This window comes from Pelophylax lessonae (assembly GCF_965119305.1).
Source record: "Pelophylax lessonae genome assembly, chromosome: 2".
In the NCBI taxonomy this organism is placed as follows: Eukaryota; Metazoa; Chordata; class Amphibia; order Anura; family Ranidae; genus Pelophylax; species Pelophylax lessonae.
This window is the reverse complement of record NC_138769.1, coordinates 721,027,556-721,052,256: the sequence shown is the minus strand read 5'-3', so window position 1 is coordinate 721,052,256 and position 24,701 is coordinate 721,027,556. Positions and strand designations below refer to the sequence as shown.

At 49.3% G+C, this 24,701-nt stretch overlaps 1 protein-coding gene across 1 annotated transcript in view; it reads right to left on the bottom strand.

Annotated features, from left to right (window-relative positions):
• Nucleotides 1-6,319: 6,319 nt before the first annotated feature.
• LOC309547339 (uncharacterized protein) overlaps nt 6,320-24,701 on the bottom strand; it is a 58,849-nt gene continuing 40,467 nt past the window's right edge. The window contains exon 3 of the mRNA XM_082247175.1: nt 6,320-9,228. Coding sequence (XP_082103301.1) covers nt 6,603-9,227 — 2,625 coding nt within the window. The 5' untranslated portion in view covers nt 9,228 and the 3' untranslated portion in view covers nt 6,320-6,602. The remainder of the gene's footprint in view (nt 9,229-24,701) is intronic.

Genomic DNA, 24,701 nt, shown 5'->3' with positions numbered 1-24,701 from the left:
CATCCTTCAGATCGATAGAGGCCAGGAATTCTCCTCGACTCAGGGAGGCCACCACTGAGTGGAGTGATTCCATGCCGAATTTTCGAACGCGCACAAAGCGATTCAGAGCTTCTAAGTCCAGAATCGGAACGTACCTTGCCCTCCTTTCTGGGCACAGTGAACAGATTTGAGTAAAACCCCCGAAATCTGACCCGATGAGGCACTGGGACGATTACCCCCTGGGCGAGGAGATCCTGTACTACTTGGTGCAGGTCTTTTAACTGCCCTGGGGTTAAATGAAGATTTGAGGGAAAGAATCTGTCCGCAGGCCGTGAAAGAAATTTGATCTTGTACACTGATCGAATGATTTCCTGAACCCACCTGTCCAGAATTTTGAGCAGCTAAGGTTGGAGGAAACCGCGCAAATGTCCCCCCACCCCAGAAATGGGTGAGGGCGCCCCTTCAGGCAGAGGCGGACTGAGCCGACGCACCCGCTTGGCCGGATTTCGGTTTGCCGGCTCAGGGCTTCCTCTGGCCACCCTAGCCCTTGAAGGGTTTTCCCTTGTTCTGCGCCTTGAAGGCACGAAAGGACCCCTGTTTTGGTTTAAAGGCGGGGCCCCGCTTGCCGCGGAAAAACTTACCCTTAGGATTCTGGGGAAGCAGAGTGCTCTTGCCCCCAGTGACTCCTTTAACCAATTCATCCAGGGAATCCCCAAAAAGGCGAGACCCCGCGTAGGGAATGTCAGCCACCGTTTTTCTGGATTTTTGGTCAGCCAACCAGCTTTTCAACCAGATTAGTCGACGATTAATCACCGCGACACTGGACAGGCGCGCAGCTAATGGGGCCTCTATTAAGGCCGCATCGCACAAATACATGACCCATTGATAAATCTGGTCCACCATCTCCAAGGTAGTAGGGGGGCCAGAATCAGCCACGAGGGTGCGTTTGAGCACCTTGGTCCAATCCGCCACAGTCTGAGCCACCATGACAGAGACAAAAATAGGTTTTAGCATGGAACCTGCCACCATGTAAGAATGACGGGCAAGTGATTCCAGCCTCCTATCCGTAGGATCCCTAAATACCGGAGAATCTTCGGTGGGAACCAGAGTAGCCTTGTTCAATCTGGCTACAGTGTGATCCACTTGAGGAGCCACACACCAGCGCGAAACCATAGTAGACGCAAAAGGGTAGAGAATTTAAAACTTCTTAGGCACTGTGAAGGTGTGTTTTAAACTGCACCATTGCTCATTCACTGTGTGATGAAACTCAGCGGGGCACAGAAAAACCTGAGCCATCTTGCAGGTCCTGTGTGTACCAAAAGAGGACACAATGCCCGGAGGATTGGGCTCATCCTCCAAATGTAGTGTTTCTTTTATGGCAAGAATCAGCGCATCCATAGCTGCGCGTTCCTCGGGCGTCCCAGGGGGGGAATCATCCACCCCTGGAACCTCCGCCTCTCCCTCAGACTCTTGCGGCTCCTGAGAAGAGCGAGACCCTGAAAAGGGCACGCTACCTACAGCAACCACGTCACATTCAGAATCAGAAGAAAAAGAAATCCTAGGCCTTTTTCTAGCAGCACGTCCAGTCATCAGCACATCCATTTTGGACACCAAAGTCGCCACAACAGCATAGGAACTAGAATCCCCCACCAAAGTTGGAGGGAATTTGCTGTCCTGGGATTCCATTGCAAAAAAGTTTTTTTTGTAAGGTACTGGCCCTTTAAGCGCGCCGAGGACCCCCGCAGCACACCGCTACAATGACTGTGGAATACAGACCCCCCCCCAGGAACAAACTGAAAGCCAGGAAGATTGCACAAGGGAGGAAAAGAAGGACAGCAGAACAGAGCCCCACAAGTGTGTTACCACCGCAGTCGGTCGCTCCTGAGTGAAAGAAGGAAGTGATGTCACCGCCAGAGACTGAACTGAGGCTGCAGGCTAAGGAAAAATGGTTGCCTATAGAGAGTAATGGGAGGCTTCGGTAAAATGGCCGCCGACATGTGCTCAGAACGATCGCTTGCCACACACAATATGGCGCCGCAAGGCTCCAAAATACACTACCTACTGTGCTGTATAAGCACCCATAGTGAAGCCAGACATGCTGCCCACACCTAAAATGGCGGACCGGCGGTTTTTAACCCCGCAGCGGTCACCGCACATGTCTGTACCTCCAAGCACCCTAAAGTGACACAGGAGAGGGACCCCCAAAACCCCACAAAGTGCTGGCTATGAGAGAAAAAACCCCGCAGGGACCGGGATCAGGGAGCCCAAAACGCACAGACATAAGGGACACCACAGACACACAGGACTGCCAGCCCCAGACAGAGGCCCCACACAGAGTGTACTTACCTGTACTCGATGGCGTGGGGTGCCTTATATCAAACGGTAAACCGTCCACACTCAGATGGCAGAGGGTGCCGTCAGCCAAAAAACGCAGGACACCAGTAGTGCACGGACGAACCGTGGATGTGTCCCGTGAGGTAGCCACCCCACAGGCTGCATCCCTGAGGACAGGGATGGGTCGTTTGCGAGGCCAGGGCGAACACATAGCCTGCTAAACGCTCGATGGCGGGCTGGGATTCCATCTGACCCTCTGTCCTGGAGAACCAGGACGATCAGTCAGATTCCCAGCTCCGCAAACGCCGTCTTCATCCGAAGATCCAACTAACTAATCGCTGACAAAATAAGCAGCTAGTAATGCAAAGAAAAAATGACATTTGCAGAAAATAAATCATAAAATAGAAGAAGAAGGCTGAGACTGTAGCCCCAGCACAGGGAAGCCTATCTACTCCTTAACTAGGCAGAAGACAAACTGAGTTGGGATGGCTGATTGCAGGGGGTATTGGACCAGTGGGACAGCCCCCATGGGTGTGTGTCTATGTAAATTCTTTTGTTTTAACAAGTCTTATGCCCAGCTACTCCTGTGGAGAGGAAGTCAATACCCCATTGGTGAAGACTGTATGAGTGGGCGGCGACTGTCGGAGGACATAAGAGAAATTCATTTTCATTTTAAATGTATGATATTTTTTAAAAAGTTGAATATAATACAATTATATATAAAAATATATTTTTTAAAAACGGTCATTTTCAGTTTTCGGCCAAGTGCATTCTAAATTTTCGCTTTCGGCACCCAAAGTTTCCATTCGGTGCACCTCTAGCTATGATACTACATTATGTTTAGTTATTGGGGAAAATGATTGTATTGACCCCTTATAGAATAAAACTGCACAACAAATAGTTTGGAATCACTCCTCTAAAGCAGATTTTTCTGTAATTGTTTTATAACAAAACTGGCAACATAAATTCTGAAAAAACTTAAACAGGCTTTAGCACCACAGTCATGAGCCACATGCGTCTTTGTATAAAATGTCAGCCTCATATAAAAAAAAAACATATACAGTAAATCAATGCAATACGTGCCATTTCCCCCAAGCCTTGTTATCTGAAGAGGAAAATACCGGTCACCCTGCCAGAAATCCAGTGTGCCCCTAACTTACTGACAAGCCTGCCTCTGCTGCACTGCGATCCCAAAGCAGTGTTATCAGTGCTGTGCAGTTGGGCTACAGAACCCCCTACCCCTACTTCATTTGCATAACATAATGGGGAGGTGTTCTGTATTGCTTGGGATTTCAGTGCAGTTTAGCGTTAGGAAATCTATGGTCGCAGCGCACACTTTCTTTTTACAACATCAGCATTTTAACAGCAAATGCAAAAAATAGTTATATTTTGGAATCCAATACAAACATATTGGAAAGTCCTCTTCTCGTGTTGTGAGTGCTGCCTGTCTGCTGACGACCTATTTCCCTAAATTCTTTGCAGCATCTCCTCTGCTGTTTACTTTCAATTACTAAGGACTACATATCCCATGGTTCCTTGTTGCCTGCAAGCAGTGATTCCCGTACTGACTCCGCCTCCTGAAACTCCTCCTCTCAGCACCTCTCTAGTATAGAAGGCAGGCTCTATGAAATGTCCACTCACAGGGCAGAGCGAGAACATGTCAAAGTAAATGTCCAGGGAGCCTAAAGTGGTCGTCTTTTTTTTTCCCTACTGCATGTAGCTTTCCCCCCTTAAACTTACCTGAGCCCGATCTCAATTCAGCGATGTGCACGAGAGCAGCGGCCTTCTCCCTCCTTTTTGGCTCAGATATAGCAGCAGGAGCCATTGGTTTCTGCTGCTGTCAATCACAGCCAGTGATGAGGGAGCAGGGGGCGGAGCTGGACCCTGCTCTGTGTATGTATGCGATGGACACAAAGAGCTGGGTTTGGGTGCGAGCACGCATAAGTGCTCCCATACCAAGCAGCTTGCTATGGGGGCACTCAAAGGAGGGGGGGTGAGCCAGTAGCATTGGTGGGAGACCTGAGAAGAGGAGGATAGGAGCTGCTCTGTGCAAAGCCATAAGGCTCCATTAACACTAGCAGGACTGCAAAGTCACAGGATTTCCAGTGCGTCTCGATCCAAATGGTCTGTGACTTTGACACCCAAAGTTGCATGAGAAGTCGCACAAGCGTAAATAATGCCTTACATATAGCAGGTATGACACTTTAACCACTTGCCGACCGCCCCATGCAGACTTACTGCGGCAGGGCAGCTCGGCTGCACATAATCACGTAGATCTACATGATTATGTGCACGTGGTCTCGGTGGCGCACGCGCACCGCCGGAGCTGCGCTCCTGCTGTGATTAGACACATCGGAAGCCAGACCGCGGGAGGAGTGGGCACGATCGCCGCTGGCCTCCCGCAATCTTCAGGGAAACCGATAGAAGAGCAGCCTGCCTATGTAAAGAAAGCAGACGGCTCTCCTGTCACACAGGCACAGTGAGATCGTGCGTCTGAGCTAAGCCGAGAGCCGATCTCTGTGCCTGTGACAGAGCCCCCCCCCACAGTTAGTAAGCACAATTTAGGAACACACCTAACCCCTTGATCACCCCCAGTATTAACCTCTTCCCTGCCAGTGTCATTTATACAGTAACAGTGCACATTATTTAGCAGTGATCACTGTATTGGTGTCACTGGTCCCCAAAAAGTGTCATTTAGTGTCAGGTTTGTCCACGCAAGGTCGCAGTCCCACTAAAAATCGCTGATTGCCGCCATTACTAATAAAAACAACAAAAAATAAATAAAAAAATATATAAAATTTATCCCGTAGTTTGTAAACCCTATAACTTATGCGCAAACCAATTAAAATACGCTTTTTGGGATTTTTTTTTTTTTAACAAAAATATGTAGCAGAATACAAATTGGCCTAAACTGATAAAAAAAAATTTGATTTATTAAATTGTTTTATTGGGAATGTTTTATAGCAGAAAGTAAAAAATATTGTGTTTTTTTTTCATCAAAATTGTCGCACTTTTTTGTTTATAGCGCAAAATCTAAAAACCGCAGAGGTAATCAAATACCACCAAAAGAAAGCTCTATTTGTGGGAAAAAAAAGGACATCAATTGTATTTAGGTACAGCGTCACACGACTGTGCAATTGTTAAAGTAACGCAGTGCCGAATCGCAAAAAACGGCCTGGTCATTAAGGGGGTAAAACCTTCCGGGACTGAAGTGGTTAAAGTAAGTTAAAATCACTTTAAGGCCCCTTTCACACTGTAGAATCCATTGGCAGACTCAGTTTTTCTCAGCGGGGGATTGATCTGCCGATACCCCGCTGAGCAGGTGGATGGCAGCTCTGTCTCCGCGCTGTGAGCGGAGACAGAGCTGTCAGGTCCCCGCTGTTCTCTATGGGGGAATCGGATGAGAACGGACTGTCTGTCTGTTCTCACCCGATCCGATCTGTTGGACGGATGGAAAATAGGGTTTCCATCCGTCCAGATTCGACGGATCGGATCGGATGTCAACGGACATGTCTCGGCTGACATCCAATCCCCCATAGAGATGCATGGGGCGTCCGTTCAGATCCGCCAAAAAAACGGACAGGTCGATCTGAACGGTCCGCCTGTGTGAAAGGGGCCTAAAGCAAGGTTACAAACTACAAGATTGTTCAGACTAATCGGAGTAGGCTAGATTCTAGCACATGAACTACAATGTGGAAGTTATCATTTCATATTTTTACCACAGATATGCTGTAAAACATGAAATGAGCTCACTGGATTTCTGGGTGGGTCAGCAGTTAATTTTCTGTATGCATAGCATTTTTAAAAGGGAAATCTTTGTGACACACTTGAAAGGGGAACTTCAGCCAAAACCTTTTATTGTGAGGGGAATAGAATTGAGAAGGGTTAGAATATCCGTCAGCGTTTTATTGGTCTTTGCATCCTGGCTAGAGAAATTTCAAACTCAATTCCCTGATGACAATACAAAAACGGAGGGTAATTTGAACAACCACCAACAAAATCCACAAAATTTTTACCCATTCTCAAAAACAAAAAAAAAAATGTATTGCAGCCCCCACTGCAGAACCTTCACGCTCATTGACCACAAAGGGAGGCAACTGAAGTTCCACTTTAAGTAGGTAAGCATGAGCGATTACAATTCAAAGAAGTATATATACATAATACAAGAAATTATTATGACAACAAAACATTAAAATGTAAAAAACAAAAAAGACTATATATACAAAGTAACAAGAGTTCCTTGAACTATAAAGGACCAGTTTTGCCTTTACTGCCCTGCACAGGTCCATCTATTCAATCATTTCAGGGAATCTGTAAATACATTTGTTCATCATTTTCCACCTAGCCGGCCTCTGAATAGGGGTGGTTTTTCTGGAAACCTCTGATTGTTGGGATGCCGAAATAAAATTTTTCTTTCCGTCGGCAAAGGACAGAACGTCGGCTATGATATCCTTCATAAAGTCTTGGTTGGCGGGGTTGTAAATTTTGGATTCCACCCAATCCTTTTTGGCTTTTCCGCCTGCACCGTAAGACACTGCTTTTAGCACGCCCTGTATCCGGCTGATGTTCCGATTGTAATCCAGAGCGGCTAGCTGTGAACGGGCCACCACACCCTCCACAGAATACCGAGTTTGTTTGGCATGGTACTTTCCGGTGATGCTACGAAGCACCTCAAGTTCGTCTGTGTTGCAAAAATTGGAGAGGTGATTGAGGTCGTCAAGCAGGTTTTCGTCCAACACAACGCCCTTTAGTTGGAGGTGGGCTTCTGAACCCGCCACTAGCCATTCCTTGTTCTCCTCCTCTTCTTCTTCATCATCATGATGGCAGGAACTGTATAGAGTTGCCTCATCCCAATGATGTTGGTTTGACGCGTGGTGTGCAATAGAGGTCCATTTCTCTCTCAGTAAAGTTGGATTCTGTTTACAGGTTCTGACTGACCACCACAAATGGCTTTTGGTAGGCCCGATCCACCTTGCCAGTTTACCACAACCATGCTTCTTGCTGGCCTTTGCCATCTTGTTGCCCACAGACTTTGCCACATGCCAGACATCATACTGGTGTTTGATGCGACCGTAGTGTTTCCTCAACAGCTTTTTGATACCTGTATGTCGGTCTGTGCAGAGGAGACGGACATTCAGTTTTTCCTTGATCATGCGGTCAAGGGCTGATTGGAATGTCTTTTTTTCAAGGCCTGATGCGGCTTCGGAAGGATTTAACTTTTCCACTTGAAAGTCAATGATTTTTTTAGTGTGGTATTCCAAGAAATTGTAGGTGCAGCATTTGGCACGGGACGAGTAGGACTTGCACTGGCCATCTCCCACTAGTGCTATGGGTCTGCTTTGCACGTCTTGAATGAGGCTTCTTTTCTCTAGCTTCCAGTGGTGATCAATTGCGGGAAACAAGTAAAGGTTTTGGTTACTGTTATGGGTGGGCTGTGAGATTCCAAGAATTCCAGCGAGGCGGAAAAAACTCTCTACCTTAAAAAAATTGGATCCGCTGCATAAAGTGCTGGAAGATATGAGAAGGTTTCCAATGGGCATTCGCCCAATCATGGGCTGGCTGGTCCACAAGTGAAATTCGTGCTTCATGGAACAGACGGCGGTTACTAAAAGCGCCGAGCCGATCTGGTATTTTTTTAGTTTTGTTATGTTTCCGCGGCAGTTCGCCATCTTTAAGCATTTGCAGCACATCAGTAACTTATTTAAACAGGATTCAAAAACGATAAATTTTCTCTCTTTGACGTGGTCCACTGGAGCTTCAGTCTCAGGCAAGAAAATGGGCGTAATGTCGGCTTCTTTTGGATCTGCTAGAACATTTTCACTCATTTCTTGACTACAGTCCTCCTCCACCTCTACACATGGGCTATATGCTTCATCTAGGTCAGGAATAGACGTTTCCTCGGGTTCTGCATCAGACTGTGCGTCTGCAAAGCTCTCAATAGAGGACAGTTCTGGCGACATTGGCGGTTCATCCTCCTCCTCTATGACTTGAATAGTCATGGAATTTTCAACAAAGTCTGCAAATGAGGCCGTGTTGGGGTTTGTGTGAAGATCATCAAGTTTTTGAATGATTGGTTTTGTCGACTGTGGTTTTCCTGCTTGCGTCAATGCAGGAAGTTTGGCGAGGTTGCACTGAAGTGCTATAGACCTGTGAGGTGGCCTTCGCAATATCTGCGCAGCCTTATCCTTCATTCCTATTGGCCTGTCAACTTGTATTGTTTTGTGCGACATTCCCGGATAGCGTCGAGTCATTGTACCAACTGTGCGGCGAGTCCTGGGTCGATAATATCTCTTCCCTCTTGGATGAGGGGGGAGACCGTAATACCCTACCTCATCCGTGTTCTGGCAGGATGACGAGTAGTTGGACACATCTTCTGCTGCGCAGACACTGTTCTGTGAAGTCGGATATTCGGGAAAGCTTTGGGTGAGAATTTTACTTGCAAACTGTGACATCACAAACTCCTGAGGTGTAGGTATTGAAGTCGACACAGGGGTGGACACATGCGTTACGGAAGGCCTAATGGTTTCTTCAGCTGACATGTCATCGAAATATTCCTCCGGCAAGTCTGTGTCCATTTTCCTCTTTTTGGCATAAGGGTGATCCACGCGTTCCTCTTCCAAAGGGTATGGCTGAAGCCAAGGGAAAATTGTGGGTATGGCATCCTTTCTGAACACCTTCCCTAGTTTTTTCTTTTCGTAGCAATCGGCGGCAAAGTGTCTAGAACAAATACGGTAGACTCCTTTTTTGCTGTTCTGTATCTTTTCCACAAACTCCTCGAGGCCTTCTTCACTACGATAGATTTGCAGGAGCCATTTCCTTATCATTCCCGGATCGCGTGGAAAGACGTGCAAGGTGATGTCAGGATCCTTTTGACGCCAGCTAAAAGAGCATCCTTTTATGAAGCAAGCCGGCATCCTGTGAAGAAAAAAAAAAAAAAAAAAAACACATCAGGAATAAAAACAAATACATTTAACAACTTTAATACAAGACACTTTCTCCCCGTTCTTGCCCAGGCCACTTTTCAGATTTCAGTTTTGTCACACTTTGAATGACAATTACTCCCACACCGTACCCATACAAGGTATTAATAACTTTTTGAGACAGAGTTTTCTTTTGGACATATATAATCACCACTGGGATTTTTATTTTTTGCTAAATAAAAAAAAAAAAAAAAAGGACCACAATTTGTGGGGAAAAAAACAGAATTTTTGTAAAATCTTACAGTAAAATTCCTTTCTCTGAGTCCTCCGACAGTCGCCGCCACTTCATAATCTTCACTAATGGGGTAATTGACCTTTGCTCCGCAGGAGTAGCTAGGCAACAAGATTTGTTAATATCAAAGCTTTTAGCATATCACACCCCTAGGGGGTGGTCCCCTCAGTCAATACCTCCCTGCTTCCAGCATTCTCAACTCAGTTTCAGTAGCATAGCAGTAGAGTACATAAACAAACCCCAAAAGAGGGGCGGGGGCGGCGACTGTCGGAGGACTCAGGACTCAGAGAAAGGAATTTTACGGTAAGATTTTACAAAAATTCCGTTTTCTCTTACGTCCTCCGACAGTCGCCGCCACTTCATAATCTTCACTAATGGGGACGTCCCAAAGCAGTGTAGACATGAGGGGTGGGAAAAAACGCAGCCGCGCATAAAGCAACGCAGTACCCACATCAGAGAAAGGAACCTTACCAAGTAAGAGAACCAACCTGGCAACAGGAAAACGTGCTCAAATGGAGCAACAACCCAGGAAGAACAAGTAACCCAGGGGTAAAAACACCCCAACAGCCAAGGGCCCAAACAAGGGACCCTAAGGCACTGCCGCACTAAGAACTTTACGGCCAAAGGAAGCATCTGCCGATGCCTGAACATCCACTTTGTAAAATTTTGAGAAGGTGTGAACGGACGACCAAGTCGCCGCCTTACACACCTGGGCCACAGAAGCCTGATGACGATAGGCCCAAGACGTACTCAGAGATCTGGTAGAGTGCGCCTTCACAGGGAAAGGAGGAACCTTCCCCCTCAAAGCATAGGCTTGCACAATCGTCTGTCTGATCCATTTGGCGATAGTAGCAGCCGACGCCGCCATGCCCTTCCGAGGTCCCTCTGGAAGGAGGAATAAGAAATCCGACTTGCGAAAGGACTTAGTCGATGACAGGTAAACCCTGATCGCCCGAACAACATCCAAGGCATGCAAAGCCACCTCCTTCGGATGCTTAGGCTTCGCGCAAAGCGAAGGCAAGACAATGTCCTCATTCAGGTGAAACTCCGAGATCCTTTTCGGAAGAAAAGATGGGTTAGGTCGCAAGACCACCTTATCCAAGTGAATCACCAAATAGGGAGAGCTGCAGGACAAAGCCGCCAGCTCCGACACCCTGCGAGCCGAAGTGATCGCCACCAAAAAGGCAACCTTTTTGGACAGCAGAGACAACGAGATCTCCCTGATCTTTTCAAAGGGAGCCTGTTGTAACACGGACAGAACCAAGTTCAAGTCCCATGGAGGCAAAGGTTCCCTCCTAGGAGGGGCCAAATGTCGCACCCCCTGAACAAAGGTGCTAATCAATGAATTAAGACGCCACCGGGCGCTGAAAAAGAACGGCCAGCGCAGAAAGCTGACCCTTAATTGTGGCCAGCGCCAAACGCTGGTCCACTCCAGTTTGGAGGAAAGCCAACACTCTCGACACCGAGTATGAGTGAGGGGATTACCCCCTGGACTCACACCAGGCAAAGTACGCTTTCCAAGTACGGTAGTAAATTTTTCCCGAAGAGGCTTTTCTAGCCTTGATCAAAGTGGGAATGACCTCAGGGGAGAGACCCCTATCCTTCAGGACCTGGCTTTCAACAGCCAGGCCGTTAAAGCCAGCGACTGTAAAGCAGGATGGAATATCGGCCCTTGAGACAGAAGGTCGTCCCGAAGCGGCAGACGCCACAGAGCGTCGACTGCCAGATTTACGAGGTCTGCGTACCAAGACCGGCGAGGCCAGTCCGGTGCCACCAGAATCACCGCGTGCGGTTCCGAGGCCAATCTGCGAAGCAGCCTGGACAGCAGCTGAATCGGTGGAAAGGCATACATCAGACGATACTGATGCCAGGGCGCCACTAACGCGTCTGCCCGAGGATCGCGCGTCCTTGCCACGAACCTTTCCACCTTGTTGTTCAGACGAGACGCGAACAGGTCCACATCCGGAAGACCCCACTTCGCGCACAACATCTGGAAGACATCCGGGTGAAGGGACCATTCCCCCTGGTCCAGGGTCTGACGACTCAGATAGTCCACCTGCCAGTTCTCCACCCCCGGAATGTGTACAGCCGTTATCGCCGGGACGTGCGTCTCGGCCCATGACAGAATGCTGTTTACTTCCCGAGTAGCACGGGCACTCCTGGTGCCCCCTTGATGGTTGATGTAGGCCACCGCTGTGGCATTGTCCGTCTGAACCCGAACCGGACGGCCCTGAAGCCGTTCCGACCAATGCAGAAGGCAAAGTTTTATCGCTCGCAATTCCAGAATGTTGATCGGAAGGGAGGATTCCTCCTCCGACCAAGTTCCCTGGGCGGACAGAACGCCCAGAACACCACCCCAGCCCAACAGGCTGGCATCCGTGGTGATCACCCTCCACAACAAGGGACAAAAGGACTTGCCCCCCGACACCGCCGGGGACTGGAGCCACCACAAAAGACCCCTTCGGGTGTGGCGGCTCAACGAAAGCTGCCGATCCAGAGATTGTGGACGCCCGTCCCACTTGGCCAAAATCTCCGCCTGAAGACCCCGCGTGTGAAACTGGGCGAAGGGAATCGCCTCGAAAGCCGAGACCATTAGACCCAGACATCTCATACATGTCCGGAGGGACGAGCACTGAGTGTCCCTGAGGGACCTGACCTCGTCCTGAAGTGTGCGGAGCTTGTCTTCCGGCAGGAAGACCTTCACTTGAGCAGAGTCCAGGATCATCTCCAGGTAGGGAAGACGAACCGACGGACACAACGTTGATTTTGGAAAATTTATCGTCCAACCAAACTCCTGCAGAGTCTGCATCGTGGTGGACAGGTCGTTCACCAGGCCCTGACTGGTCGCAGACTGAAGCAAGATATCGTCCAGATATCCCAAGACAGAGACGCCCTGGGCTCTCAATAAAGCCAGGACCGGCGCAAGCACCTTGGTGAAAACCCGCGGAGCCGAAGCGAGACCGAAGGGTAACGCCACGAATTGGTAATGATCCTCCGCAATGGCGAATCGAAGGTACCTCTGGTGACCCTCGAAAATGGGGATGTGTAGGTACGCATCTTTCAGATCGATGGAGGCCATGAATTCCCCCGGACTCAGGGCAGCCACCACTGAGCGCAGAGCTGTCAAGTCCAGAATCGGACGCACTTTGCCCTCCTTTCTGGGCACAGTGAACAGATTGGAGTAGAACCCCCGAAATCTGTACCGATGAGGCACCGGAACCACCACTCCCTGGGCCCGCAGATCCCGCACCGCCAGGTGCAGATCCTGCAAACGCTCCGGAGACAGCTGAAAATTTGAGGGAAAAAATCTGCTCGCCGGCCGAGAGAGAAACTCGATCTTGTATCCAGATCGAACGATTTCCTGAACCCACCTGTCCCGAATGCGGGCCAGCCAGGGTTGAAGAAAACCGAGCAAACGTCCCCCCACCCCAGAACCGGGTGAGGGCGCCCCTTCAGGCCGAATTGGTATGGGCAGCGGACCCGGACTGGCCGGACTTCTGCTTACCTGCCCACGGCTTCTTCTGGGAGCCTTGGCCCTTGAAGGGCTTGCCCTTGTATTGCGACCGAAAGGCACGAAAGGACCCCTGAGAGGGCCTAAACGAGGTATTCTTCTTACCGCGAACAAACTTATTCTTGTGAGTTTGGGGTAAGAGAGTGCTCTTACCCCTGGAAATTCCCTTTATCAGAGAATCCAAAGACTCGCCAAAAAGGCGAGATCCCGCTTAGGGAAGATTAGCTAGAGTCTTGCGAGAAGATTGATCAACCGACCAACATTTCAGCCATATCAGGCGACGGTTCAACACCGCTACACTAGAGAGGCGTGCAGCCAAAGGGACTAAATCCAAGTCCGCATCGCACAAATACATGACACCCTGATGAATTTGATCTACCATAGCCAACGTTGTCGGCGGAGCAGAGTCAGCCACCAGGGTGCGCCTGAGCACCTGCGTCCAATCCGCAATAGCTTGGGCTGCCATAATGGAAGCAAAAATAGGCTTTAGCATAGAACCAGCAACCGTATAAGTATGACGGGCCAGAGACTCCAATCTCCTGTCCGTAGGGTCCCGGAACACCGGGGTATCCTCAGCAGGAATCGCAGTAGATTTATTCAAAACTGCCACCGCATGATCCACCTGAGGCGGCACACACCAACGCTCATCAGTGGTGGGTGTAAATGGATAACGCAGCTTGAACTTACTTGGCACAGTAAAAGGCTTCTTTAAATTGCGCCATTGCTCATCAACAGCGCGCTGAAATTCCGCAGGGCAGGGAAAAACCTGCGCTGATTTGCGTTTCCTTTTCGTCCCATAAGAGGACATCAAAGCAGGAGGACATGGTTCATCCTGCAGATGCAGTGTTTCCTTGATAGAAGTAATCAGCTCATCCATGAGTGCAAGCTCTTCAGGCGAGCCAGGGGGAGAAGTATCAACTCCTTCTACCTCAGCCTCCCCCTCAGACCCCACAAGGTCCAGAGATGAACGAGACCCTGAGAAGGGCACTCCAGCCATAGCAGCCCCATCGCCCTCTGAATCAGAAGAAATAGATAATCTGGGCCGTTTTGCGGATCGATCAGCCATTAGCATCTGCACCTGAGAAGCCAAGTTCGCTACAACAGCAGCCAGATCAGCCCCTTCGGGGGATGCAGCAGCCCCTTGGCCCCCCACCAGGGTGGGAGGAAACTTGCAATCCTGAGAATCCATGCCCCAGTATCAACTCAAATAAAGGACTGCCCCTTTAAGACCGCGGCGAGCGCAGCCCACCGTACACTACTTTATGTACCGACCCCCGCAGGGATGAGGAGCACTGAGCAAGGAAATACAGGATAAGGAAGGTAAAAACCTGGATAGAGCACACAGCTGCTGCCACCGATCGCTGTTCCAGTGAAAAAAGGAAGTGATGCAATGACTGGCCGCCCTATATAGCCTATGAAGGCTTCACAAACATGGCCGCTCGGCTGAGGGTATCAAGGCAATAAGAAAATGGCGCCGACATGTGCTCGCAGGAGCGATCGCCGCCAAAATGGCGGCGTTTGGCGCCAAAACACCACGCTGTACCACACAGGGCCAGTCACCACAGTTTGCCGAGAAAAAATGGCGGGCCGCATCAGCGGTCACCGCACAGCATGTCTGATCCCAGTCTGCCCCATACATCACACACAGCAGAGCGGGAGAGCCCCCCCCCCCCCGCAGCCCACAGAAAGGCAGCTATTCCACACAGGAATCTGACAGGGAGCTCAGCACTTACACAGACATGCAGGGTCACACAGTCACAGACTGACACCCAAACAGACAGGTCCCCACATAGAAATGTACTTACCATTCCGGATGGCGTGGGGAGCCTTCTCTAGCGACCAAACCGCTGTACTGAGGACAGGGAGAGTCGCAGCCAGGACGCAGTGGACTGCGGTGCGAAACCGCAAATGGCGTCCGGTGAGGTAGCCACCTCACAGGCAGCATCCCTGCAGCGAACAGGGATGGGTCGTTCAATATGCCAGGAAAATCTGAGCTGAACTCTCGATGGCAGGCTGGGGAAACCCCTGGCTCTCAGCCCTGGGATCCAGGGTGGCCAGTCCGAGACCCAGCTCCGCATGATCATCTTCATCCGAAGAAAACTAAACTAATGCTGAGAAAAAAACAGCTAAGTAAAAGAAAGAGAAAAATACTTGAAATAAAGTCAAAAAGAGGATAGAAGGCTGAGACCGAAAGCCCCAGCACAGGAACAGCCAGCTACTCCTAAGCTAGGCAATTGAAAACCGAGTTGAGGATGCTGGAAGCAGGGAGGTATTGACTGAGGGGACCACCCCCTAGGGGTGTGATATGCTAAAAGCTTTGATATTAACAAATCTTGTTGCCTAGCTACTCCTGCGGAGCAAAGGTCAATTACCCCATTAGTGAAGATTATGAAGGGGCGGCGACTGTCGGAGGACGTAAGAGAAAAAACTTTTTTTCTTAGTTTCTGGTTATAAAATTTTGCAAATAAGTAATTTTTCTTCTTCACTGATGAGGCTGCACCGGCGTGCACTAATGAGGCTGCACCGGTGTGCACTAATGAGGCTGCACCGGGGTGCACTAATGAGGCTGCACCGGGGTGCACTAATGAGGCTGCACCGGCGTGCACTAATGAGGCTGCACCGGCGTGCACTAATGAGGTTCCACCGGCGTGCACTAATGAGACTCCAGCGGCGTGCACTAATGAGGCTGCACCGGCGTGCACTAATGAGGCTCCACCGGCGTGCACTACTGAGGCTCCACCGGCGTGCACTACTGAGGCTCCACCGGCATGCACTAATGAGGTTCCACCGGCGTGCACTAATGAGACTCCAGCGGCGTGCACTAATGAGGCTCCATCGGCGTGCACTAATGAGGCTCCACCGGCGTGTACTAATGAGGCTGCTCCACCAGTGTGTACTAATGAGGCTCCACCGGTGTGCACTACTGAGGCTCCACCGGCGTGCACTAATGAGGCTGCACCGGCGTGCACTAATGAGGCTCCACCGGCGTGCACTAATGAGGCTCCACCGGTGTGCACTACTGAGGCTCCACCGGCGTGCACTACTGAGGCTCCACCGGTGTGCACTACTGAGGCCCCACCGGCGTGCACTAATGAGGCTCCACCGGCGTGCACTAATGAGGCTACACCGGCGTGCACTAATGAGGCTCCACCAGCGTGCACTAATGAGGCTCCACCAGCGTGCACTAATGAGGCTGCACCAGTGGGCACTAATGAGGCTGCACCAGTGTGCACTAATGAGGCTGCACTGATGGGACTACACTGATCATCAAGGCACTGTGTAGAACTGTAAAATACTGTACTCACAGCTCCCCTCCACAGATTCCACTCTCTTTCCCTCATACACTGCCTCTGTGTGAGGGAAGGAGAGCCGTTAACAGGCACAGACCTGTTGTGCTTACATCTGTGATTGGACACAGGGATCACGTGCTTAAGGGCTGTTGTAATTGGCCTTTTACCCCAATCTGTGATGCACTGTGTCCAAGGCACACAGTAGTGGCAGAGATTTGCTGATATGCCCCCCAGGGGATGGGAAGCACGCACATGGGAGAATGTTCAGGGACACACTCCTAGAACTAGAACATGGATGTGAATCCATATACTGAACACAGCCTGGGTAGGAAGTGGTTAAAAATTATTTTCATTTTTACCACACACACACACTCTAACTTCCTCTACGCTAGCTGTTGTCCTCTAGGGTCTCTGGAACCAGATACAATAAATAAAATCTGTGGCCAGGTTCTAGGTATTTTTTTGGACATCCAATTATTTATATTTTCCCAACTATTAAAAGGAGCTTGGGAACAGGCCCTCACTGGCCACCTGTAACTGTAGGCACTGTTTAGTAAATCAACCCCTGAGTCTCTGTAGTGAGCTTCGGGGATGAATTACTCAAGGAAAATAGACTGTTCACTTTGCAATTGCAGTTATATGGTTCCTGCTGCCTGCAGTGTCTCCAGTGAGATCAGCCAGGACAGCCCTGGACAGGAGTCAGAGGTGTTTAGGGTTGAGGGTGCGAAGGACAAGTAGTGTGGTGTTTTTGTTTTTTTTTGCCTTAATGCATTAAAAGGTAAAAAACCTTTAGACTTTAGAACAACTTTACCATCAACAGGCAGGGAGAAGCAGTTATGTCAGAAGAGACCAATAGGGTTTTTCCTCTCATGAAAATCCTACCTGTCAGTGTATTTTTTTTAGGTTCAATTCAACTTCAATGTCTGGGAGCATCTTAAAGTGGTTGTTAACCACTTTACCACCGGAGGATTTTGCTGTCTTCCGTCCAGGCCACTTTTTGCGATTCGGCGCTGTGCGACTTTAACTGACAATTGCGCGGTCGTGCGACGCCGTACCCAAACAAAATTTACGTCCTTTTTTTCCCACAAACAGAGCTTTCTTTTGGTGGTATTTGATCACCTGTGCGATTTTTACTTTTTGCGCTATAAACAAAAAAAGAGCGTTTATTTTGAAAAAATAACAATATTTTTCACATTTTTTTATATGAAATTCCCCCCAAAAAAATGTAAAAATCAAATTTTTTTTAAATTTTTGGCCAATTTGTTTTCTGCTACCTATGTTTAGTAAAAAAAATTGCAATAAGCGTATTTTGATTGGTTTGCGCAAAAGTTATTGCGTTTACTAACTAAGGGAAAGATTTCTGTTATTTTTGGTGTTTTTTTTTTAACGCGTAATGGCGGTGATCTGCGATTTTTTTTGCGGGACTGCGACATTGCGGCGGACAGATCGGACCCTTGACTGACATTTTTGACACTTTTGGGGGTACCAGTGACATTTCTACAGTAATCAGTGCTATATATATGCACTGTTACTGTAAAAATGACACTGGCAGGGAAGGGGTTAATTTTATTGGAGAGGGAGGGGTTAATGTATGCCTGGTGCTTACTGACGTGTGGGGGGGAGGTGACTGTGTGACAGAAGGACAGATCGGATGTCCAGCTATGCTGAACACTCCGATCTGTCAGTCCCTGTCACTATGGAGATCCGCCTGCTGTGTTTACATACAGCGGGCGGATCTCCAGACTCGATCCCCGACGATCGGGGCAGAGCAGCGGCAATCGCCGCTGCTCCTCCGCTGGCCCGACTCCCGCTGTGAATGAACACAGCGGGAGCGAGCCTCCGGCGGCGCGCGAGCGCCGCCCACAAGGGGCGGAGTCCAGCGACGTAGGTCTACGTCGCTGGACGGGATCGCGGCACTTTGCCGCAGTAGCCTCCATGTAAGCGGAGGTAAAGTGGTTAAGCAATGCAACAACTTTGCAGCAATCCCCTCTGCTATGTTAAATAATGTCCACAGTGCGTTCGATTTTTTAAAAAAATGCCGCTGTGTACCTGATTTCAGAGCGCTGACAGGCCTCCTCTCTCCTTTCTCAAGCTGACAGCAAAGCGGGCGGGACTGAGAAACCCCCGCTGACGTCAGCCAGGAGGAGGAAAGGAGAGGAGGAGCTAGGCAGCCGGTCAAGTGAGCGCCGGTTGGCACTCTGAAATCAGGTACACAGCGGCATTTTTAAAAATAAAAAAATGCATTGGGGACATTATTTAACATAGCAGAGGGGATTGTTGCAAGGTTATTGCAATATGAGAGCAGCAGGAGGGGGGGGGGGGGCGACGACCGTGGAGTAGACAGACAGGGAGGGGGGGGGGAGAGCAGAGAGGACAGAGGAGAGCTGCAGATGATGGAGGCATGTAAACTGACCACAGTGTCAGAGCTCAGCAGCCATGATTAACCGTGGTCAGTTTAAAGGGGGCACAGCCAGGTAGGATCTGCCAGGTATTTCAGGCGATACAGGGGGTCAAATGACACAGCACAATCACACAAGCCACAAACAACCTAATAAGGTAAGCAATGCTTGGTGCTGAGCTTCACTCACAATGATCTGGTAATTTCTGACCCACTAGGGGGGCGATAAGAATCCCACAAGGAAAATTTGCCCATGTGATTACCTCTCCTTTAAAGGGCCCAAATCTTCCCTTTGCCACAAAGAAAAGTGAAACAACTCATCCCCATGACAAGCAGACCTCTACCCACTCATGAATATTGGTGAGCTCTCAACTCATCTATGGCCTAAAGGTAACCAAATTCAGTAAACCCCCGCTCTATCGCGGTTCAGTTCTTGTGGTCCCGGTATAATGCGTTTTTTTCTGTAATGTTATTTTACTATATAAATCATTGAAAATTTAATATTTTTGTGTTTTCCACAGCTCTTGCTCTGTCTCCCAGTATATTTCAAGTGTTTAAATGAGTTTCTTTTGTTTTAAAAGTGTGTTTAAAGACCTTAAAATGCTTTTAAAAGTACAGTGATAGTAAAAAAAAAAAAAAAAAAAACCATGCCTACAGTGTATTTTAATAGGGGTTTTCTATTTTGCGGAGTTTCACTTTTCGTGGGGGTGGGTCCGGAACGTAACCACCGCGATGGAGGGGGGTTTACTGTACATGAAGATTAAAAACTTACAAAAGGAAAGCTATTTCCATAAATATGTGCAAGTATTTCTGCAGACATGTCGTGATATCCAGTTTGGAATATCTGACAATACCTGTGCCTACCTGTGAGCTCCACAGGGTACCTACTATGACCTCTCTTGTCCAGAAAAAACACTTCAGTGGTTCCTCTGAGATTACTTTCAGTTTACTAGTGACCCCCCAACTCTGAGCGCAAGTCCACCCTCCATTATTACCAGCAATGCGCACACTATAACAAAGTTTTTAGGCTGAATCTTTTACATCCAGCACCTCTCCCTCTGCTTCCCACAATTGCTGTCAATTACTTGCTGTCAAAATGACAGCCGTAACAGTTTTGTATTACACAGCAGGAGCGGCTGTCAAAATGCAGCCAGGCTTGTGTAAATTGTCAATTTTAGATAGTCTGCAAGTGTTACTGAGTAAATACAAAGTAACAAAGTATTGTTTCTTTGTATTTAATATTTAATTCAAATGTAGAACAAAGGTGTGACCCCTGATCTCGATAAAACATCTTTTTAGGTTTACACCAATGAGGTGCAGGAAATCCTGCATACCGCTTCCTGCACTGCATTCAAATTCCACTGCCCTTGTGATCCGCAGCGGCTGTCAGTGTAATCTTAACGACACCCCAAATGCAGGTCGCAAAACTCAGCGCATTTGCCTGCACCAGATCGCATGGTAGGTAATGACCATGCAATTCAGGTGCAGTGCGTTCCCAAAAATGCTGCATGCACGACCTTGGTGCGATTTGAGCCCATTCAATCAACTCAAACAATTTTAATCCTTATGGTGCTAGCATTAGTAAATAGATAGGAAGGTATATTATAATCACTTGTTATAATCTTTTTTTTTCCCCATTTCTTCTTGGTTTCTGGCCTAAGCCAAAAATTATGTCATACATCCTAGGAGTCTTCATTGGCCATTCTTTCTTTCATCTGGAGGAGGGGTATTCTCCGCTAAGCAAAACCCTCCTGCCTGCATGCCTGAGCTAGAAGATTCCAGATGAAAATGCTAAATTAAACATTTGCCCTCACTCAGGATGGCTGCAGCTAGAAATGCAGATTCGAGAGGGGGGGGGGGGGGGTTGTTGGGAATTTTTTAAAGTGATTTCTTCTCAAAATAAAGAAAATAAAGCATGGAGACATGGGTGGAAGGATGAGTTTTCTCATTTTCAGTTTGTGGTGCTCAGATACAGTGTAGTTTTGCTTTAAAGAAATCTAGATCAATGTATGGTATTTATCAGTTAAAATATACACACACATGCACTGCTCAAAAAAAATTAAAGAAACACTTTGAAAACACATCAGATCTCAATGGGGAAAAATATCTATATTGGTATGGACTAGGTAATGTGTTAGGAATGAAAGGATGTCACATCGTTTCTTGAAAATAAAAAATTATCACCCTACAGAGGGCTGAATTCAAAGACACCCTGAAAATCAAAGTGAAAAAAAAAATAACGGAATTTTTGTAAAATCTTACCTGTAAAATTCCTTTCTCCGAGTCCTCCGACAGTCGCCGCCCACTTCATATTCATCACCAAAGGGGTTATGTCCTCTATTCCGTAGGAGTAGCTAGGCAATAGAATATGTTAGTACAAAGACTTTTAACATATCCCACCCCCAGGGGGTGGTCCCCTCAGTACATAACCCTCCACTTCCTGTATCCAACTCAGTTTCAGTGGAATAGCAGTAGAGAGTACATCAAAACCCCAAAAGAGGGGCGGGGGCGGCGACTGTCGGAGGACTCAGAGAAAGGAATTTTACAGGTAAGATTTTACAAAAATTCCGTTTTCTCTTACGTCCTCCGACAGTCGCCGCCCACTTCATATTCATCACCAATGGGGATGTCCCAAAGCAGTGTAAACATGAGGGGTGGGAAGAACGCAGCCGCGCCCAAGGCAACGCCGTCTCCCCATCAGAGAAAGGAACCTTACCAAAGGAAGGAAACCAGTTGGGCATAAGAACAAAACACTCGCTCAACAGGAGCAAGAAAACCCAGGGAAAAAACAAATATCCCAAAAAACCAAAGACCCCGTAACAAGGGCTCTAGGGAACTGCCGCACTAAGAGCCTTGCGGCCAAAGGAAGCATCAGCCGATGCCTGAACATCTACTATGTAGAATATCGCGAAAGTGTGTACGGTCGACCAAGTCGCCGCCTTACACACCTGGGCCACAGAGGCCCCATGACGACAGGCCCAAGACGTACTCAGAGATCTGGTAGAGTGCGCCTTCACAGGTACAGGGGGAACTTTCCCCTTCAAAGCATAGGCCTGTTCAATGGTCTGTCTGATCCATTTGGCGATTGTAGAAGCCGACGCCGCCATGCCCTTCCGAGGACCTTCCGGAAGGACAAACAAGGCATCCGACTTGCGAAAAGACTCAGTCGATTTGAGATAGACTCTAATCGCCCGGACAACATCCAAGGAGTGAAGCAGCACCTCCGTCGGATGCTTCGGCTTCACGCAAAGCGAAGGTAGGACAATGTCCTCATTGAGATGAAAGTCCGAAACCCTTTTTGGAAGAAAAGAAGGGTTAGGTCGCAAGACCACCTTGTCCAAATGCACAACCAGATACGGAGACTTGCAGGACAAGGCTGCCAGCTCCGACACTCGACGAGCCGAGGTGATAGCCACCAAAAAGGCGACCTTCTTGGATAACAAAGACAGCGAGATCTCCCTGATCCTTTCAAAAGGAGCACGCTGCAATACTGATAGAACTAGATTCAAGTCCCAAGGGGGAAGAGGGTCCCTCCTAGGAGGGATCAGATGACGTACCCCCTGCACAAAAGTGCTAACCAAAGAATTAGATGCCACAGGCCGTTGAAAAAGAACGAACGGCCAAAGCAGACACCTGATCCTTGATCGTGGCCAGCGCCAGACGCTGGTCAACACCCGTCTGAAGGAAGGGCAACACCCTAGACACCGAATAGGTGTCAGGAGAGAAACCCCTGGATTCGCACCAGGCAAAATACGCCTTCCAAGTACGGTAATAAACCTTCCCAGAGGAAGACTTCCTCGCATTTATTAAGGTGTGAATGACCTCAGGGGAAAGACCCCTGTTCTTCAGGACCTCGGTTTCAACAGCCAGGCCGTCAAGGCCCGCGACTGTAAAGCAGGATGGAAGATCGGTCCTTGCGACAGAAGATCTTCTCGAAGAGGCAGACGCCACGGGGCGTCGATTGCCAGATTTACGAGGTCTGCGTACCAGGACCGGCGAGGCCAGTCCGGTGCCACAAGAAGCACCGTGGTCGGTTCCGCGTGTAACCAGCGAAGGAACCTGGACAGCAATTGAATCGGTGGGAACGCATACATCAGTTGGTACTGATGCCACGGGGCAACCAACGCGTCCGACGCGTCTGCCCGAGGATCGCGCGTCTTTGCCACGAACCGTGGTACTTTGTTGTTCAGACGAGACGCGAACAGGTCTACCTCCGGAAGACCCCACCTCGCGCACAACATCTGGAAGACAGCCGGGTGAAGGGACCATTCCCCCTGGTCCAGGGTCTGGCGGCTCAGATAATCCGCCTGCCAATTCTCCACCCCCGGAATGTGAACTGCCGATATTGCCGGGACATGCGTCTCGGCCCAAGACAAAATCGCGGCCACTTCTCGAGCCGCCCGGGCACTCCTGGTGCCCCCTTGGTGATTGATGTAAGCCACCGCCGTGACATTGTCCGTCTGCACCCGAACCGGGTAGCCGTGAAGATTGTCCGTCCAACGACGAAGACAGAGGAGTATCGCTCGCAGTTCCAGAACGTTGATCGGAAGGGAGGATTCCTCCGTCGACCAAACACCCTGGGCGGACAGAACGCCCAGAACACCACCCCAGCCCGACAGGCTGGTGTCCGTGGTGATCACCGTCCACGAAAGGGGACGAAAAGACTTGCCCCCCGATACTGAGGGGGATTGAAGCCACCACAGAAGATCCCTTCTGGTCTGAGAACTCAATGACATCTGGAGATCCAGAGACTGCGGACGCCCGTCCCACTTGGACAATATCTCCGCTTGGAGATCCCGTGTGTGAAACTGGGCGAAGGGAATCGCCTCGAAAGCCGAGACCATCAATCCCAGACACCGCATGCACGTCCGAATGGACGAAGATGGAACGTCCCTGAGGGACCTGACTGCCTCCTGAAGAGCTGCGAGTTTTTCTTCCGGCAGGAAGACCTTCGCCTGGACAGAGTCCAGAATCATACCCAGGTAAGAAATCCGAACCGATGGGCACAATGTCGACTTTGGAAAATTGATCGTCCAACCAAACTCCTGCAGAGTCTGCAACGTGATGGACAGATCCTTCTCCAGACTCTGGCTGGTCGCAGACCGAACCAGAATATCGTCCAGATACCCCAGAACCGAAATGCCCTGGGCCCTCAACAAAGCCAGAACCGGTGCCAGCACTTTGGTGAACACCCTCGGAGCCGAGGCGAGACCAAAAGGCAACGCCACAAATTGGTAATGATCTTCCGCTATGGCGAATCGAAGGTACCTCTGGTGACCCTCGAAAATCGGGATGTGAAGATATGCATCCTTCAAGTCGATGGAAGCCATGAACTCCCCCGGAACCAGGGCAGCCACCACCGACCGCAGGGATTCCATGCGGAACTTGCGCACCCGCACAAAGCGGTTTAGCGCCTTCAAGTCCAGAATTGGACGCACCTTGCCCTCCTTCCTGGGCACGGTGAACAGATTGGAATAGAACCCTCGAAATCTGTCCCGATGAGGCACCGGGACCACCCCTCCCTGAGCCCTCAGGTCCTGCACCGCTAGATGCAGGTCCCGCAAACGCTCCGGGGATAACAGAATATTTGAGGGAAAAAATCTGCTCTCCGGCCGAGAGAGAGACTCGATCTTGTAGCCAGATCGAACGATTTCCTGTGATTCGGGTGAGGGCGCCCCTTCAGGCCGCACTGTTGTGGGCCGCAGAACCGGATTGGCCGGACTTTTGCTTACCTGCCCACGGCTTCTTGTGGGAGCCTTGACCCTTGGACGGCTTGCCCCTATAGTGTGACCGAAAGGCACGAAAGGACCCCTGAGGGGGCCGAAAGAAAGCATTCTTTTTTTTTTTTTTTTTCCCGGAGCCGTCTTAGTCTTGTGGGATTGAGGTAAGAGCGTGCTCTTACCCCCCGTGACCCCTTTAATTAGGGCATCCAGGGATTCGCCAAAAAGGCGAGAACCATCAAAAGGCAGATTGGCCA